We start from the raw sequence: 18733 nt of genomic DNA, 5'->3' as shown, positions 1-18733 counted from the left end.
TTCTGGGGGGCGGTGGGGATGAGGGCTGCTGCCAGAGTGGGAGACAGGGAGCAACAACCCTCTTGGAAAGGTTAAAGGAGGTCAGGCAGCCTGAGCAGGCTGCAGGGCAGGAGGCAGAGCACCTCAGAGGTCGGGGCTCATAGAGGAGACAGGAGTGTTTTCTGGAGGTGAGCATCCCTGGAAAAGGGTGCAAAGATGCTTGGCATGAGTTTGGCTCCTGCCAAAACCAGCTCATTGGCTTGCTGCAGAAAGCTCTCAGTTTAAATGCTGCTGAAACAAAAAATGAGGGTGAAAGGGTGGGGAGCCAGCAGCACTGGTGGAAGATGAGGGACTAAGCAAGCCATGGCAGGCATCCCCTCGCTGGGACAGGCTCAGGTCTGTTGCAGTGGCCTATTTCCACCCTCCCCGAGCCCTGCAGAAGAGCCTTAGCTGAAGGATGTGCCTGGTGGCAGGTCCAGGATGAGCCGCCTCCATGTCCCCAGGGTGGAGACCTCAGGTTTGACATGAAACCTCCTGCCATGCCAGGGAGTTGGAAGTCAGGCTCCTGGTCTCCATCCAGGCAGCATCGGAATGGTCTCAGGCAACCAGAAAGGAGAAAACAAGGGACAGAAATGTGTTTCCAGCCATTTGCTGCTCATCTGTGACTTTAACCTGTGGTGAGCACAGCAAGTGTATGAGTAGACCTTACTCTGGCTCTGCTTTTCCTTTGTTCTGCCATTGAGGAATATTTGAGGATTGAAAGTGAAATACAGTGTTTTCCTTTTCCAAAGGAAAAAAAAAAATGGGAAGGGAAGGGAAGGAGCCCCTCTGCATGCTGCACCGGCATACCCTCGTCATCCTGTAGCAGGAGGCCAGCGCACATGAATATTCCTGTGCAATATGCGTGAGTGATGAGCCCCATATGCAGGCCTTGGGAGAAATTAAGTATTTCTACAGCGTCTTCCAAAGAGCCTTTCTATCAAAGTACTCGATCAGGAGCCAAAAAGCCCCAGCTTTTGCAGCCCCAGCTGGTTGACACTTTTTAAAAAAAAATATTTTATTTTTAAATGCTGATTAATATTTTCTAATTAAAAAACAAGCCTTCCCCTAAATGGAGTCTTGCCCTACTAGATGGAGTTGAGCCAGAGTTTGGGAGGGGGCTGGAGGCCACCAGGGACTCCACAGCTGCTCTAAGCTGCTGTGTTTTTTTGTCCTTTGGTGCTGGACTTTGCAGGCAGGGTCCTGAGATAAAGTGCATGCATCGTCCACATCTGCCCAGCCATGCATTGTGGAAGGCAGTGGCCAGGCAGGGCTGGCAGCTGGGTCGCTGCCTGCTGCCTGGTCCCCGGGAGCGGGACAGGATGGACACAGGCTTCAGGCAGGAGGTTTGAAGAGCACTAGCCTCCCAGGATGGAGATCACTGGGGTGCAGGTGGGCAAGAGGACTTCCAAGCGAAGTCTGGCATTGCAAGAGCTGCTCTTTATACAGTGGCTGTCTTGCTTGCAGAGGTGAGAAGGAGCAAAGACATGGTCAGGTTTTGTGGTGGAAGAGACAGAGCAATGGTTGGAGGGATAGGGAGCCTGAGGAGGAGCGGATACACAGCACAAGACCTGGCACTGTCTCTCCTATTGAGTGCAGGGACAAAACCATGTGGTAGTTTCAAGGAACATGAACATGGTGTGGAGCTGGAGAGTAGCTGACCTGTCAGGGGCACAAGAATGGGAAATGGGTGCTAGTTTTGTGGCCTGGGAGGAAAGGAGAGCCAGGAGAATGCAGCAAGAGCTTGGGTGACAAGGCAGGGTGATGGGCAGCAGGTAGATGGGCAGCAGGGTGATGAGCAGCAGGGTGATGAGCAGTATGGTGATGGGCAGCAGGTAGATGGGCAGAAGGTTGATGGGCAGCAGGGAGATGGGCAGAAAGGTGATGGGCAGCAGGGTGTTGGGCAGCAGATAGATGGGCAGAAGGGAGGTGAGCAGTAGGGTGATGGGCAGCAGAGTGATGGGCAGCAGGGTGATGGGCCGCAATGGTGGCTAAAAGTGTGAGGCCAGGCAGGAGTGTCCAGCACTTCCCTGCACATTTCTGCAGTCTGGCCACTTCTGAAGCTGTAGCCCCTAGAGTTCTCCCAGGATGAAATTAAGCCTGGATCCATGCTTCTTGGATGTGAGTCTTTATAGCAAGTCAGAGAGGATATTTACCTTCATGTTCAACACTTGGCTTTGATGGTTTACTGGTGGAAAAAGTGCCTTAGAGGAGCAATTCTGTCAGCATTCACCCTCACCTCCAGCCCCATCTGTGGTAGTTGTAGGGCTTGAAAGCAGAGCAGAGCTCACAGAGCAAAGGTCAGGTGATGGAGAAAAAAGCTGATGGGATCTTGCAAAGTGGAACCTCTCCCAGATCAGTTGTATTTCTCCTAAGTAGCTGGATCAACTTCAGCTTGCTGCAGCTGGTGTTGGTTGGTAGGAGGGTGATGGTATGCCCACCTTGGGTGCTGTACCCCACAAACCATGAGGAAGGAAGGAAGGAAGGAAGGAAGGAAGGAAGGAAGGAAGGAAGGAAGGAGAAGAAGAGAAAGAAAAAAAAAGAAAGAAAAGAAAGGAAAGGAAAAAAGAAAAAAGAAAGAAAAGAAAAGAAAGAAAAGAAAGAAAAGAAAGAAAAGAAAATAAGAAAAGAAAAAGAGAGGAGAGAGAGGAGAGGAGAGGAGAGGAGAGGAGAGGAGAGGAGAGGAGAGGAGAGGAGAGGAGAGGAGAGGAGAGGAGAGGAGAGGAGAGGAGAGGAGAGGAGAGGAGAGAAAAAAAGAAAAGAAAAGAAAAGAAAGAAAAGAAAAGAAAAAAAAGAAAAGAAAAGAAAAGAAAAGAAAAGAAAAGAAAAGAAAAGAAAAGAAAAGAAAAGAAAAGAAAAGAAAAGAAAAGAAAAGAAAAGAAGAAAGGAAAGGCAAAAAAGAAAAGGAGGAAAGAAGAAAAGAGAGAGAGAAAGAAAGAAAGAAAAAAAAAGAGAGAAAGAAAGAGAAAGAAATCTATACAGTTTGATATCACTTGGGGACTTAATCGGTTCCTGGGAGTGGTACCAATGTGCGTATCTCCCCTCCTTTGCAGGGCTAGAAACAAATTTGATTTTAACCCAGTTTCTCCTATATTGAGTATTCATTTAATTCTGCTGACTTTATATAGCAAACTCTTCCTCCAAGCATAAGTCTTCTTAGCTCTTTCTTTTTTTTTGGAAAGACGCCGAGACCCAAACACGGTCTCACGTCACAGCTCACCTGCCTATGGCAGCATGCAGCGATGCTGGGCTTGCTGGAGTTCATCGCTGCTCGCAAGAGCTGTGCTCAGAGGGGATCCTCATTCCAAAGGGGTGTTTTGTTTCACTCCATTGCCACTGAGCCCGCCGCGCCGCCCCGGCACGCGTTTCGCTGTACAGCCGCTCACGTTTCGCTGTACAGCCGCTCTGTCCCCCTCCTCGCCCCATGGGAACTGCTTCCCTGATGTCAGACAGCTAATACCCCCTAACAAACATGCTAATTTAAGAGCTGTTAAAGCCAGGGGCCAGCGGGAGGTCACAGTCCACACAAACAGATGGTGTTTTGTCCTTGATAATTAAATTTTCCCGTAGTTTTGGGTGAGAGACTTTCTTGCCTTTTATTTCAGCACAGCTGCCTCGGGCCAACTGTGTTTCTCCCTCCTTATCCTCTGCTTGCTCTCAGCAAATGCCACCTGTGGGGCTGGGGCAGGACCCTGGGGAGGGTGAGGGTCCCCAGGGGGTTTCCAAGGTGCCCTTAGTGGCCCCATGTGCACCTGTGGCTCCAGGCTGCAGCAGTTTGAGCCTCCAAAGAGGAACCAGCTGGAGAAAGGTGAGCAGCACCAGTCTGGGGCTTGTGGGTGCCCCTGGCCCATTATTGGCAGTGCTGGTGAGGAAGAAACCCTGTGTTTCAGCCTCTCACAGCTGCTTTTGTCCTTCCCCTGGCTTGTCCAGGTGATGCCAGGTCATGGGTGGACTGGTGGGGAGCTGGGGTCAGTGAGGTCCTGCTGTAAACCAAGGCGGCAGTGACAGCAAGACAGCTGCTGGCACATATCACAGAATCACAGAATCACAGAATGTCAGGGATTGGAAGGGACCTCGAAAGCTCATCCAGTCCAATCCCCCTGCTGGAGCAGGAACACTCAGATGAGGTTACACAGGAAGGTGTCCAGGTGGGTTTTGAATGTCTCCAGAGAAGGAGACTCCACAACCTCCCTGGGCAGCCTGTTCCAGTGTCTGTCACCCTCACTGGGAAGAAGTTTCTTCTCAAATTTAAGTGGAACCTTTTGTGTTCCAGTTTGAACCCATTACCTCTTGTCCTATCATTAGTTGTCACCGAGAAGAGCCTGGCCCCAACCTCGTGACACTCACCCTTTATATATCTGTAAACGTTAATGAGCTAAAGAGCCCCAGCTCCCTCAGCTTTTCCTCATAAGCCTTTCCTCCACTCCCTTCATCATCTTGGTTGCCCTACGCTGGACTCTCTCCAGCAGTTCCCTGTCCTTCTGGAACTGAGGGCCCAGAACTGGACACAATATTCCAGATGTGCTCTCACCAGGTCAGAGTAGAGGGGCAGGAGAACCTCTCTCAATCTACTAACCGTCCACTTCTAATTCACCCCAGGTACCATTGGCCTTACTGGCCACAAGGGCACAGCGCTGGCTCATGGTCATCCTGCTGTCCACCAGGACCCCCAGGTCCCTTTGCCCTACACTGCTCTCTAATAGGTCATTCCCCAACTTATACTGGAACCTGGGGTTGTTCCTGCCCAGATGCAAGACTCTACACTTCCTCTTGTTATATTTCATTAAATTTTTCCCTGCCTAAATGGCAAGGCTTGATGTGCGAGTGGGGCTGTTTGGGGGGTTTGGAGAGAAAAGGGGTCAGTTCCTCCCCGCTGTTTTCCCAGGAAGGTGTTTGGAAGTGGGAGTGTGCAGGCACATCACCCCGGTGCCACCACCATCCACAGTTTTGGCTCAGTGGTCCATCCCTATGTCTACCAAAGGGCCTGCTGGCAGCAGACCCCCCTCACATTGCTGTCATAGGCTGCCCCTGCCTCAGGGGAGGGTCAGTCTCTCCCTGCACTGCCATTCTCCTTGTTTGTCCTTGGGGTGTCACAGAGCAGTCCCATGCCTCTGTTTCCCCCAACTCACCATTTTGCAGTGTGCTTGGTTGCCTGCTGCAAAAAACAGGTGCCACTGTGGCATTTGGGGACAGTCTTCAGCAGGCAGCACAGGGCATGCTGGGGACAGCACAGGGTGAGTGAAGTGGAGAAGCTGGATGGAACTGGGGAGGACCAAACCCCATCTGGTGAGGGGCTTGTGTTTCTTTCCAGGATGTGCAGGTTTGGGGCAGCATCCTTGCGGTGGGAAGGGAGGCAGGGGGCAGCACATATGCAAGTATAGGACAGACATCCCCACTGTCACATCTGTCCTGCCTGCCTGGCATGGCCTGTGTCCCTACAGTGGCTTGTGGGCTGGTGACCCTAGGGTGGTTGGTGGAGTCAAAGCATTGCAAGGACCACTCTCCAGGACACTGTGACATTGTGTTGTTTGCAAATTCATGCCTGAAGTGTGCTGCGGGTATTTGGAGGTGTTCATGCAAACCTAGAAGCACGAGGTCATCAGGCACAACTCACCATGGCCATCTCCACAAAACCTGCTGGTCAGCTGAGGGGAGCCTTTGGCCATGGAGGTGGGGTGGGTTGGGGTGCGGAGGGGCTGCGTGGCTTGTGAAGGGTGCAGTGGGGCACAACCAGGGGTGGCTGCAGTGCAGTTGTGTTTCATGAGCAGACAAGTGCAGAGCAGCTTGACCAGCATGCAAACCAGTGGTGTGCCTTTCAACCTGCTCACCCACTTGGAATGGCACTCCTCTTTTGGGGCACCCCATCTGTTGAGAGCTCAGAGGGTCACCTTTGCACCCCATGGAGGAGCGGGTGAGAGGGCAGGGCTAGGGTGGGCTCACAGCCTGGCCATAGCTTGATCGTTGGACCATCCTGATGCTCTCCTCATGCCATTTGCTGTCCCCGATGGTCCACTGTGTCAGGAAGGAGGCCCACGTGCCAAAGAATGGAGGGAGGTCCCGGGATGGCTGGATGGGTTGCAGAGTGGGGAGCCCAGCATCTCATGAAGGATCTGGATGGGCAGCAAGCAGAGACCAGTGGGGAGCATGCAGTCCCCACCATCCTGAGTCCCTGCCTGCCCCCAGCAATGCCCATGGTCCTCCCTACGCCCCAGAGGCTGCCTGACGCCTTCTCACCCCCTCCTCCTGTCAGCTCCAGCCGCAGGTGTGGGGATAGATGAAGCAAAAGAAAACAAATCATACCAAGGGATCTCTCGGGAGGTGGTTTCAGAGTCATTGGAGTGGCTTCTTCTGTGCCAAGCAGTTAAAGAAAAAAAAGACCAAACAAATAAACAAGCCAAAATTAAAATGCCCAGGAAGCTCTGTACAGCTAGATGCTCCCTCCCTTATGCTCCCAGCTGCTAAGCCAGCATCTTATTCCCTCCCTGGACAAGATGGGCTGCCAAGGTCTCTTCCAGCGCTTCTCACTCCAATCCTGCTGATGTCTCTGAGCTCCTGCAATGCAGGCTTCAGGCTCTGATCCTTCCCCAGCTGTCTCAGCATGCTGGCAAAAAGCACACCTGCCCTCCTTTCTGAGTAGTGATGCTGTGGACTCAGTCCTTGGCTGTGTTTGTTGATTTGTGACTGAGCTGTAGCAGCCCCTGACTTGGGGACATCACCACCAGGAGGTTTTCTGGGGACAAGCCATCCTGGTCCTGTGTGCACTGGGGTGGAAGGAGTCCGGTCCTGTGGGCTGCAGAGTGTCAGCAGTTGGGTCGGGGCAGCAGCCGGTGGTTTCACCTCACTTGTCCGTCTGTTGCTGCAGCACCATGGTGCCCTTCACCTCACCAGTGTGGTAGCATTGGAGTAACCCAGTACCAGCGAACTCAGATACAGTGTCCACACTGGTGTCCAGCCCCTTGCAGAGGTGTTGCAGAAAACAGATCTCCAGAGGAGCAAGTTTGGCCTGCCGAGAGGTGCAGTCTTCATATTTGAAGACAAAACCCTTTGTCCCTGTGCCCCCAGGTGCCACTGAGGGGGATGTTAAAGGTCATGTGGCCAGACCCCACTGAAAATTGCCATTACCAGCAAAAAGGCTCCTGAGGCTTGGAAACACCATGCTGCCCTATGCCATGTCCACTGTGCCATGGGCATCCAGCTGGTGGAGGAAGTCCGGATGATGTCTGTCTGTCCTTCCTTTCCTCTTTCTTTTGCTCAGGACAGCACATGGCCATGGTACAGTTTGGATTGTAATGCTAGGATGCTTTTCTCCGCCCAGGAGGTTTGCATTTTAAGGGATGTTGGGAAGTTCATAAAGCAGCCTGGCCACAGACCCTCCTCAAGGTGAAAAATAGGGTTGTGAGCAAAATCATAGAATCATAAAATGGTTTGGGTTGGGAGGGACCTTCAGTGGTCATGTGGTCCAACCCCCCTGCAATAAGCAGGGACATCTTCAACTAGATCGGGTTGCTCAGAGCCCCGTCCAGCCTGGCCTGGGTTGTCTCCAGGGATGGGGCATCAACCACCTCTCTGGGCAGCCTGGACCAGTATGTCACCACCTTCAGTGTAAAAATTTCTTCCCGTCTTCCTTATATGCCACTTTTAACTACTGAGAGGCCGCAATAAGGTTTCCCCAGAGCCTTCTTCAGACTGAACACCCCAACTCTCTCAGCCTGTCCTCACAGCAGAGCTGTTCCATCCTTCTGATCATTTCTGTGGCCTTCTCTGGCCCCTTTTCAACAGGTCCATGTCTGTCCTGTGCTGAGGGCTCCAGAGCTGGACACAGGACTGCAGGTGGGGTCACATCCTGCAGGATTTGAAGGGCAATGCAATCCTGCAGACAAAAATAAGAAATGTTGCCAGTGTTTGCCTGGAAATTACAAACTGAACCTGGTGTGAGGCAGCAGGACCTTCCCAAAATGTTTGTGGCTGTTTGCTCAGTGTATGGAAGGTGGGTTTTGCTTTTGTATTTTATTTTGGGTTTTGTTTGCCATCATTAATAGTGCAGTTTTCTGAGTGGAGACTGGGTATTGAAGTGCAAAAATTCAGTGTGGCACCAAGAGCTCCTTCCCACAGTAATCACAGCCTGGGGAGGAGGTGTGAACAGGATCTGCCCCCACGCATACCCGTCTTGGGTGATTTCTGCAGCTTCCAGGGAGGAGCACTGGGAAATGCCTGGACCATGAGCATCTCCCATCTACCTCCCATCTCTGACCTCCCCTGGCTGTCCCTGGCATGGTGTCATCGCTCTACAGCACTAGGGGAAGCATCTATGGAAAAAAACCAATCCAAGGGCCCACTTGAATGAAGGGTCCAGGAAAAAACACTATCTTTGGCACTTCTTTAGTAGAAGCAAACATCCGACTGATTCCTGCAGCCACTCTTTGCAGGGAGCTGGAAAACGTTGAGTAAAAAGAGGATGAAAGTGGCATTTCACATTGTTGGTTCAAGCTTTCCTCCGTCTCCAAGGCTGTGTGGGTGTGGATGTGGGGTGTGGAGACATAGAGTGTGAAGATGTGGGGCTCAGGTACAGCTGTACCATGTGGCACCATTGTCCTTGAGGAATAGGCTTGGGTTAATGTTTCCCTGCAGCCTCCACTGTGGTGATTCATGTCCCCTCCTGCCCTGCCATGTTTTCTCCTGGTGCCAGTTTTGAAGATGTCTGGTGCTTATTAGTACGTGTGCTTTGCATTGGCTTTTATTGCCACTGGAGCAGATGGCTGGGCTTGGACCACTGCTTTCTACTTGCAGCAAGGCTGGTTGATGTGATGGTCCTTACAAGGACAGGTACAGGCCGTGGGAATCGTCCCACTTTAAGGCTCCGAGTGGGAAAAGGGAAGAGAGGACAGGCAGCAGCAGGCAGCTGTGCGGCAGCGTGGCCCCGTGATGGCCATGGCACTGAGGGCTGTCGGTAGGCAGGGTCGCTGGAGAGGTACACAGGTGGTGTACCTGTGTGATGCTCTCCTGGAATTGCTCGTGGAGGTAGGATGTGGTGGTCAGGGAGCCACGCTGCAGTGATGGTTCCCCAGCCTGTCCTCAGGCCACAGAGGAGGCAGGTCATAGCACACCTGTGTGTGTCCCTTGTCCTCCCGGGAACAAGGGTGTGGGCTTCGGTCTCCTGATGAGTTAGGGCTCACTTGGTCAGTTTGCAGGAGCTGCAAGGTGTGGTTTGAGAGGAACCCACCTTGCTCTTGGAGCAGAAATCCCTCAGCCCCTGCAGCTGCAGTGTGAAGACTTTGCTCTTTGGGGTCTCAGGACTCCACTGGCCTTTCCACAGATTCTTGCATGGGAGCACCTTGCAAAAAATTCCCTGTCCTGGGAGCCAGCTTGCTAATCAGGCAGGGTCCCAGACAGCATGAGACGTTTCATGGATTCCTTGTTCCTCCCCAGACCATCCCATCCCTGGAGCCCCTGGGCTCTGCAGTACCACCTGGAAAGCACCTCTGGTTTTAGCTGGGCTGATGCTCCCTCCAGGAGATCCCCCTCACCACAGGCAGCAGCCTTGGTCACCGCCTTTCTCACTGAGGCATCCTACCAGTGACATCCTGGGAAGATGGAGCAACTCCAGGCTTCAGCATGTATGTTGGAGCCAACAGCCCTGAAAGCCTGTGGTTACCATCAGGGGCACATCTTCAACCAAAGCAGCTGGGAAAGTTTTTGAAGGCCATCCATCCACCTTCTGTCCATCTCTCCTAGGTCACGAGGGCAGGAGGTTCTGTGCAGCCACCCAGGGTTCTGACAGCACTCTCTGGGCCAGCTCGATGATGGAGTGGCTGTGTCTTGGGGGGATCCTTCCTTCAGGACATCTTCTCACTCTGCTTCATTACTGGAAAGGGAGGATGTGGAGGGAGGAAAGTTGTCCTCCCTGAGAGCCATAAGTGAATTAGTTACAGCTGGCCCAGTCATCCCCCTGGTGCTCATAGTCCAGGGGGGCAGTGCTAATTGCCCTGTTGACAGTGGGTGATTAAATTAGATTTAAGAAGGCTTTTCAGGCAGCAGGGGTTCTGGCTGTGTGGGTGAGGCTTTCTGATATCACGTATTAAAGAGATGCTAAAACTTCTCTTTCCTCTTAAGCAGCAAAGCAGAGTTCAGTGCAAATGGTGCATTGCAGGACCAGAATGTTTTGGGACTCTTAGCAAGTGTACAGCACGAAGTAACAACTTCTCCTCTCTTCTCTTCTCTTCTCTTCTCTTCTCTTCTCTTCTCTTCTCTTCTCTTCTCTTCTCTTCTCTTCTTCTGTTCTTCATTTTCTTCTCTTGCTCCTTCCTTTCCTCTGTCCTTTCCCACTGTAACAGCTACAGTTGATGTGTGCACTACATCACACCTTGAGGACAGACAGATCGTGACCTCTCCTGCAGGAGAGGTACTACAGTGTTCATGATCAGCATCTGCGGTACAGACGTATGGTACAATCTACAGTGAGCCCCTGCAGTACAGGTGTACTGTAAGGTCAACAATCTGTGCCTGTTGTACAGATGTGCTGTAGTTTCATGATAGCACAAGGGGTGATGGTTTTAAGCTAAAGGAGAGGAGATTCAGGCTAGACATGAGGAAGAAATGTTTTACAGTGAGGGTGGTGAAACACTGGCCCAGGTTGCCCAGAGAGGTGGTTGATGCCACATCCCTGGATACATTCAAGGCCAGACTGAACAGAGCTCTGAGCAACCTGATCTAGTTGAAGATGTCCCTGCTCATGGCAGGGGGTTGGACTAGATGACCTTTGAAGGTCCCTTCCAACCCAAACCATTCTATGATTCTACAGTTGGCATCTACAGTACAGGTGTAATGTAGCATCTGCTCTCAGTGTCTGCAGAACAGGTGTACTGTAGCATCTACAGCTGCTGCCTGCAGTACAGGCATACTGGAGTTTGCAGTTGGTGTCTGTAATACAGGGTTATCAAAGCATCTGCAGCTGCTGTCTGCAGTACAGGTGCTGCAGAGCTCCTTTGGAAGATTCTGGGCAAGACAGCAAGGGGCTGCATGGGGAAGAAACAACTTAATGGACTATTTTTCTCCGCCCACCCACCACTTCAGAGCCAGGCCCTGTAACAGCCACTGATGGGAAATTGCTCAACAGAAAACTTTGTTGTGGAAACACCAGGTGTTGAAAGCACCCCTTTTTTTCAGTAGGAAACCCTCCTTCTAGAGTGGGGAGTTAATACCCCATTGCCAAAGAGCATCCCCATGGCTTTGGGGATCCTTCTAAGGGGCAGCTAAGGTTCCATCTCCCTGCCTGCTCAGAAGAGGACACTCAGACTATTCAGCAGGTGGTAGCATCCTGATTTTTGCCTGGATACTTAATCCTCTCTGCCCTTGCTGCCCACCTCAGGACAGTCCTCACCCCATCATGCCATGGCAGTCAATGTCACACAGCTGTGCCCCTTCACTCCTGCTTGCAGGGACAGCCCATAGGCTTATCTTCATGCACGTCTGGCCACATTCCATTTATGTGTAGATCAAGAACTGCCAGAGAGGACCATGTTCATGTCTACATTGAGTTCGCTAATGCTAAGAGTGACTGTGATTGATGTCTTCATTGACCTTGGTGGGGAGGATGAGGCAAGGAAGGATTAACTGGTGTGTCTCTCCCAAAACAGTAAACAAGGGACTGTGAGGAAGACTGCTGGAGGTGGCTCCAGCTCCAGACCTGCTGGGCCACCACGTCTTCTGTGCCCCCTCACCTCCCTCTCCTCCTGCCCAGGCTCCTTTCTCCTCTCCACTACCAAGAAATTATTCACTGCAGCAGCAAAAGCAAATATTCTCCAACCTCTTTTTTTCCACAGAAGACTGAGTTTCACACTGCTGGATTTACTGTGTAATAAATATGGTTCCCCACCGTCACCTTTCAACTGGTCCGTGCCAGAGCAGGGACACAGCCCAGGGATCTGCACGCCTGGTGAGCTGCTGCTCGCTGGCCCACGCGCTGGTGTGCTGCGTTTTGCTAGAGAAACCATTAAATGAGCAAATACAGCAAATAAAAATTTGCATTAGAAGCATCTGCAGAAATTGCAAAAGTTTTGTTATGTGCTTGGAAAAGAAACCAACAACAACAACATGGCTTTGGGCAAAACAGGCAAACAAAGCAAATACTGCATGGGAAATTGCAATTCAAGCAATTCAAGTGAGAAAAAGTTGGTTTTCTGGCAAGATTTTTCGCACTAAAATAGCTCTGCCTCCCGCCTAGCAGCCAAGCTCATCTCTGGGAAGAAATGAGGTTTTGCAGGGCGAAAGCAGCAGAGCAGTGAGGTCTGAGTGCCAGCACTGGGAGCCTCTGCCTGGGGTACTGGCTGTGCCACAGAGTCCCTAGGAGCCTCAGCCAGGTCCCTTCTCCCTCTCTTTTTCCACCTGTAGCCAAACAACATCACCCTTGAGACTGTTGGTGCTTCGGGACAGGAACACTCCCTTGCCATGCCAGGCACATGGGCAGGAGCAGCAGCAATTATTTTAACAACTGATAAGATGAGGAGCAGCAGGGGAGGGCAGGTGGCTTTGCTTCCTGGCAGGACTGAGATGTAGAGCACAATGGTTGGCCATGATGTTTGCACCAGCGTGAGCCAAACCGAAGGCTACAGCTAGCAGATCTCATGCTTTTCAAAGAGCAGGCTGATTGCCAGGGGGTCAGAGGGGCTCCTGTCCTGCGTCCTGTCATTGCCACTGTCCCCAGAGATGCGATGGCTGTGCTATCTGGGGCACCTGAACTATGGAGCAGGGAGGACTCTGGTCCTGTTGCAATGTCTGGTCTGCTTTAATTCCTGGTGCCAGTCATCAACTTCTAGGGCTGCAGGAAGGGAAAATTCAGTGGGAAGTGAATTTTCGATTGGTAGTTAGAATCAGCTCCTGTTTTGCAGGCAGCTCGGGGCCCTGAGTGCCAGCACTGCCCTGGGAGGTGTCATTGCCACTTACCTCTGGTCCTGGCTGTCACTCGCTCCCCAAGCTGCCACACAGGTGGGATGGCAGCCCAGGAGCCACACTGCGAGCATGTTGGGGACACATGGAGACAGAGAGCAGAACGGAGAAAGAGAGGAGCAGGAGAGAAGAAGCAGAGTGAATGATAACGATGTTGTAATTAGCACTTAACGCTTCTCACCCAGAGCTTTCAAAGGAAGGTCACCTTCATTATCTCTGTTTTACAGGCGGGGAAACTGAGGCACGGGGGAGGTGGTGAGAGTGATTTGCTCAAGGTGACCCGGGAAGGCTGGGGCTGGGCTGGGAGCGGGCTCTGGGGCTGGCATATCTGCGCTCTGCCACTGCAGCTGCACCGGAGACATCTCTTGCTGCCAGCCCTCACTGCCCAAACCCAGCGCTGCAAATTCAGCAGCGAGGTCCATGGGTCTCTTCTCTCCCTGTCTTCCAACTCTCCACTTTCAGGATCCCTATCCCTTCAGCATCTCTGCCCCTGAGAGGCATTTGGGACCAGGCTGCACCCCAAAATCTGTTCATAACAGCACTCCCAGCTCCACTGCCTACCCTTCCAGCCCTGCAAAGGCTCGTGTCTTGCTGCGAACCCGAGGCCATCTGGGCTCTTGCAATGGCTGTGTTGGGTAACGGAATATGTTTTGCTAGTATTTTTTCTCTGGCCAGTACAGCTCCCCCTTTATTTAGGTTTAAATGGATGCCATCTGGCTAACGAGCCCATACTCATGCTCTAGATTAAAAGGCAATCCTCTCCGCGTTACCGCTACAGTGCTGGAGATTAGAGAGGTTTAAATGGTTTTGAAGGTGTAATTTGCTTTTCACGCATGGTGCTATTTACATGCTGGCAGGTGGGCCGGCATCCCCATCATAGTCCCCAGCAGCTCCCTCTTGGCTCTGGTCTCTTCCAGCTGCAAGAGAAGGAGAGCTTGGGTGTCTCCAAGCTTGGCAAGGCTGCATGGGGCATCCTTGTGGTTGTTGCTGTCATTTGTCCACCCCCTCTCCACACACCCCGGCACCCCAACATCAGCTGGGACACAGCATGACTCACTGGGACAGAGCATCCTCTGCCCTTCTTGCAGCCCAGAGAGATGGAGAACCCCTGTGGCACATCAGGGTGTTGACAGCAGGTGGCTGAGGCAGTATGCAGCACCCATCGGTCACTGCAAAAACACCAATGAGGGGTTATGCTGTCCTTGGCATGCCCAAAAATGCTGCTGCTGTTGCATCAGGCTGGCAGACAGCATGGTGCTCAGTCTGGTGCCAGAAGGGACCACACCAGAGCACTGCCGGTGTTGGGATCTGCATCTTGCACATCCTGACCACTGGCTACTGCTGTGAAGTGCCTGGGAATGCTCTGATCTCTTCAAAAAACCTCTGCAACCCTCTTGCAAGCAGTGTCTGCTCCTAAGGTGATGCTGCAGCTGCCAAGGAGAGACCAGCACCAGGATTTGTCTTTCCTAAGGGAAAGGTGGAAAATGAAATGAGGAAACTGCAGCATTTGTGCAAGGCTTATGATCGCCTCCGGCACCTGTTTGTGCTGGCAGCTCCCATGGAAAGTGTCACAGGGCATTGGATGATGAAGCGTGTGCCAGCAAAATGCCTCATTTTGCAGCAAATTCCTCGGTAGCAGAGGTGGAGTCTCACTTTGTGGCCATCTCCTTGTGATCCCATCATGTCCTTCAGCTGCCTGGGAGGTACCAGCTCTCCATACACCACATGCAAGGTTTGTTGGGGACAAACCCTGACTGCTTCTGTCTGTGTTTGCTTCCACAGATGGCTAATCCTGTCCCATCAGCCTGCTGCGTGGTGCTCGCCGCGGTGGTGGTGGTGTACGCTCAGAGACACAGCCAGCAGGGTAAGGCTCTTCCCACTTCTCCAACCTTGGAGGTCCCAAAAAATGTTGGTGCCAGTCCCCCAGCATCTCTCGTGGGGTGAGCTGAGTGCACTCTCTGGGCTTGCCTTATGTTATATTTCTGGACATTACCACTTTTCTCTGTCATGGTTGGGTCACCGTCCCTGGAGGTGTTTAAAAGACATGTAGATGAGGTTCTTAGGGATATGGTTTAGTGACAGTGTTAGGGTAGTGGTTGGACTCGATGATCTTGAGGGTCTCTTCAAACCAAAATGATTCTATGATTCTATAATTCTATGATGCATATGTCCTCTCCTGCTTACCACTGTGAGGTTTGGGTGTCCTGCACCTCCCCAGCACCCACAGATTTCCCTCACCCTGCCCACACCCCCATGCATGTCCCAGGGTGTCCCTACAGCCAGGGGCCTGCTTCCCAGCCCTTCACCCCCCTTTTTCTGCATGCTGGCTTGTGCAACCCACCCCTGAAGGGATGAGTGAGTGGGAAGAAGCATCAGCCTGACAATCCCAAGCCCTGACACCCTGTGACCAGGATGGGTGCCTCTTCCTGCTCTCAGCTCCTTGGGGTGACTCTGCCCCCATGGCCACCACCCATCTGTGCCCATCACTACCTTCTGCCTCCCCAGGTTAGCTGGGGATTTGAGGCTCACCTTAGCAATGGCTTTAGAGAGACAAAATTTTAGAGACACCGGTGATCCTTGGTCCAGGCAGGAGCAGGAAGTTTATGGGGCAGTGGGCTGGGTCCTGCTGTGTGTTCGCCTGTAGCAGCTCTGAAAAAATGGGACAAAATAGAGGACCTCCAAAATTTGCTGGCTTTCCTGGCAGTTAGCCTGGCTGTAGTTGCTTTCAGTGGACAATAGAGGAGGATTTTGCTGATTAACTCCAGTAAGGACACCTGTGCATCCATGAGGTCTGTGGGATTGAGGAACCCAGCCAGAGCACATCACTGAGCTCTCCTAAATCCAGCTGGGTGGGTTTACATCGCTGGAAGCTGACAGCCTTGCTTGTTTGGGCACAAAGTACTTGGAATTCAGTGACATGTCCCCATCATGTGGGGACAGCCACCCTTTGGTCATGGAGGGAGCTTGCTGAGTGGCATTGCAGGAGCAATCCCAGGGCACCTGCTTGAAGCATTTGGGTGCTGAGCTGTGCGCTGCACGCAGTGGTGTGATGCTTTCTGCAGAGAAGCAGTGCTGCTTGGTCCTGATGTGTTTGCAGGACAGACACCTGGGAAGCCTTGAAGGACTCGCTGTCAAAGATGCCAGAGCATCCCTTGAGCGCACCGTGCTGCTTCCCTCCATGCTGTGGGGACGGCAGCCTGGACCTGTTTCACAGGGAATGCACAAAACACAGAAGTGTCAGCTACTCCAGGGTTACACACACTTGAAATGTTTTGTCTAGACAGACAAACAAATGCTGCTTCCCACCAGCACTGGCCAGGGCCATGTATTTCGCTGCTGACAGCAGTGAGCACAGCCCTGGGCAATGCCCCTGGCCAGGCAAGCTGCAATGACTGTCACCTTCTGCTCTGTGACTCGGCAGGATTCAGGGATTTGGCAGCACAGCCTCCCTGTCCCTGTGTCTCTCCTCTTTTCCATGCCTGCCTGCATCTGGGAGAGAGATGTCTGGGACACCAGCTTGAAAGCAAAACTGCTGAGACCTGAGAGCTTCAACAGTCACCTGGAGGGGTGCATGGGTGCATGGGGAGGCAGGGCTTTCCCCATCAGCAAGAACCAGAGAGGCTGCTCTGCACTGGAGGTGTAAAAAAGAAAGAAGGAGAAAAAATTGTTATAAGGGCTAGAGAAAGGCTAATAGGCCAGTTCTAGGACTGTCCTCAATCTGTTTCCCAGGGGAACTGTGTGTCCCTCCTGTGCACCTCTCTGAAACACCAAGGTGATGCTTTGGGCAATGGCTTTGGAGTGAGAGTGCTCCATCTCCCCCATCCAGAGCTCACCCCCTGCCCTGCTGCAGCCTCCCCTCACCAGCCGGGTGCTGGGGAAGCACATCAGGAACAGGGTGGGAGGATGGATTAATCCCACTGGTGGCAGGGACTGGGGTGGAGTAGGGGGAAGATGCTGGCATAGAGTCCATTTATCATGTGCTTGAGGCACGCTCGACTTTAATAGCTCATGAAGCACTTTAAGAGATGCATTAGCACTGAATACTTGAGTGAGGAGGATGTGACAAGCTGTTAAGTAAGCACGAGCACGGCACAGCGAGACTGGCCACCCGCTCCTGGCTCTCACGTGCACCCCGGTGATTACTGGAGCGTCCTGCAAAGTGCCACATGAATTAATAAAAGCAGCATTGGACTCAGAGGACGTGAGGCTGCTCATGCATTAACCCCTCTGCTGCTCATCTTTGGTCCTTCTCTATGGAGCTGGGGGGGCAAAGGGTGCATTTGTCTGGGTTGTAGGAGCCCAGGATGCTCCGCAAGGCTGGGGGAGATGGGAAGGCTCAGAGGTCGGTGCATCTGGATGCTTTCCCTCACACTGGCCACAGAGCTCGTTTGCTTTGCATTCATGGCAGGTTTCTAAAATTACACCCGCACCACCGTGTTGGCCACTGCCACTTCCAGCCACCCACAAGGGTGGGCACTGTGCAGTGGGAGACCAGAGCCATCGCTTAGGGCAGCCCCAGGGGGATGCTGGGAGGAGGTCACTGGTGTTCAGACTTGGGCAGAGGGTTTTGAGTGTCTTGCTGTAGGCATGGGGCAGAGGGGAAGTGAAATGGTGTTAGCGAGATGTTCTCCCACAGCATGGTCCCTTGTGTCACCTCAACTGGAAGACACAGGGATGGATAAGGGTGCTTAGCTGCAGGTGGGGGATGCCACTTCCCAGGAGAAACATCCCTGATTTCCCAAGTTGTGTCTTCACCCCCAGGATAGTTCAAGCCATCAAACAGTGATTGCCCTCAGCCCACCTCCACCACGGGGTCTTTGCCTATGACATTGATGCCATTTTGGGGCAGCCGTGTTGGACCATGGGTGTTGCTGGAGCTGCCAGCACTGCTGCCAGCCAGGAGCTGTTTGATGCACTCACAGCTAATCCTGTTTCTGCTATAAACCAATCACCCCTTGCTGCTCAGCCCCCACACTGGGTGTCTCTGGCAGGCTCCAGCAGTGTGCTTGGTGGGGTGGGATGGCAACTGCTTGCTGCCGCTGCATTGAATACACATCCTTGCCCAGCCCAGCCGGGTAGCCAGCCGAGGGGCATTTTGGACACCCATCTCAGTGCTCTTGAGTTTAGCAAAGGAAAAGGCAATGCACTGGGTAGACTCGGAAACAGGGAAAAAACGAGATGAGGCTTACAAGGATTAGCTGCCAGAATATGTTGGTGTAAGGTGGTGTTTGGCCTGTCTGCCAGACTTGCTGAGGAAGTGGCCCAGGGATGTCTCTCCAGTGTGTGGGTAAGTGCTGGAGGTAACCCAGGATCACACGGGCTGCAGGATGGGTGACAGCCTGTCTCCAGAGATGGGTGCTGCCCCAGGCATCCATGGGGTTGTCCCCATCTGCAGGGCTCCCTGCCAACACAATAGGATGGACAGAAGAGGCAAGAAGAAATGGGAGGGGACAGAGGAGGGAGAACTGGCTGAAGACCACGCAGTAGAGCCTGGTACCATCCCCCTTATCATGGGCATCTCAGCTTTCCTTCCTGTGTTTCCTCCTCTAGACAGCGGTTGCTGCCGATTTATTTTGAAGCAGAGGCAAGTGATGGGGAAAGCTCAGCAGAGCGCAGAATTGATGCTGCCTGCTGTGATGCCTTGGTTGGCCAGGGGCACCCTCAAAGAAAAGGGAGAGGCCACAGCAATAGCCAGAGCTCCTTAAGTGGGGAGTGTGTATGTGGTGACATGCATAACCATGTGGTAGGCCATAAAGCATGTATGGATGGATTA

The 18733-nt window shown here is 52.6% G+C and overlaps 1 protein-coding gene across 1 annotated transcript in view; it reads left to right on the top strand.

Moving 5' to 3' along the window:
* CNTFR (ciliary neurotrophic factor receptor) overlaps positions 1 to 18733 on the top strand; it is a gene marked incomplete at its 3' end in the record, with an annotated part of 213857 nt that overhangs the window by 110642 nt on the left and 84482 nt on the right. The window contains exon 3 of the mRNA XM_080362617.1: positions 14743 to 14824. Coding sequence (XP_080218743.1) covers positions 14743 to 14824 — 82 coding nt within the window. The remainder of the gene's footprint in view (positions 1 to 14742; positions 14825 to 18733) is intronic.

Source organism: Nesoenas mayeri (genome assembly GCF_963082525.1).
Source record: "Nesoenas mayeri genome assembly, chromosome: Z".
NCBI lineage: Eukaryota > Metazoa > Chordata > Aves > Columbiformes > Columbidae > Nesoenas > Nesoenas mayeri.
The sequence above is the reverse complement of the archived record's forward strand: the minus strand, read 5'-3'. Positions and strand labels throughout refer to the sequence as shown.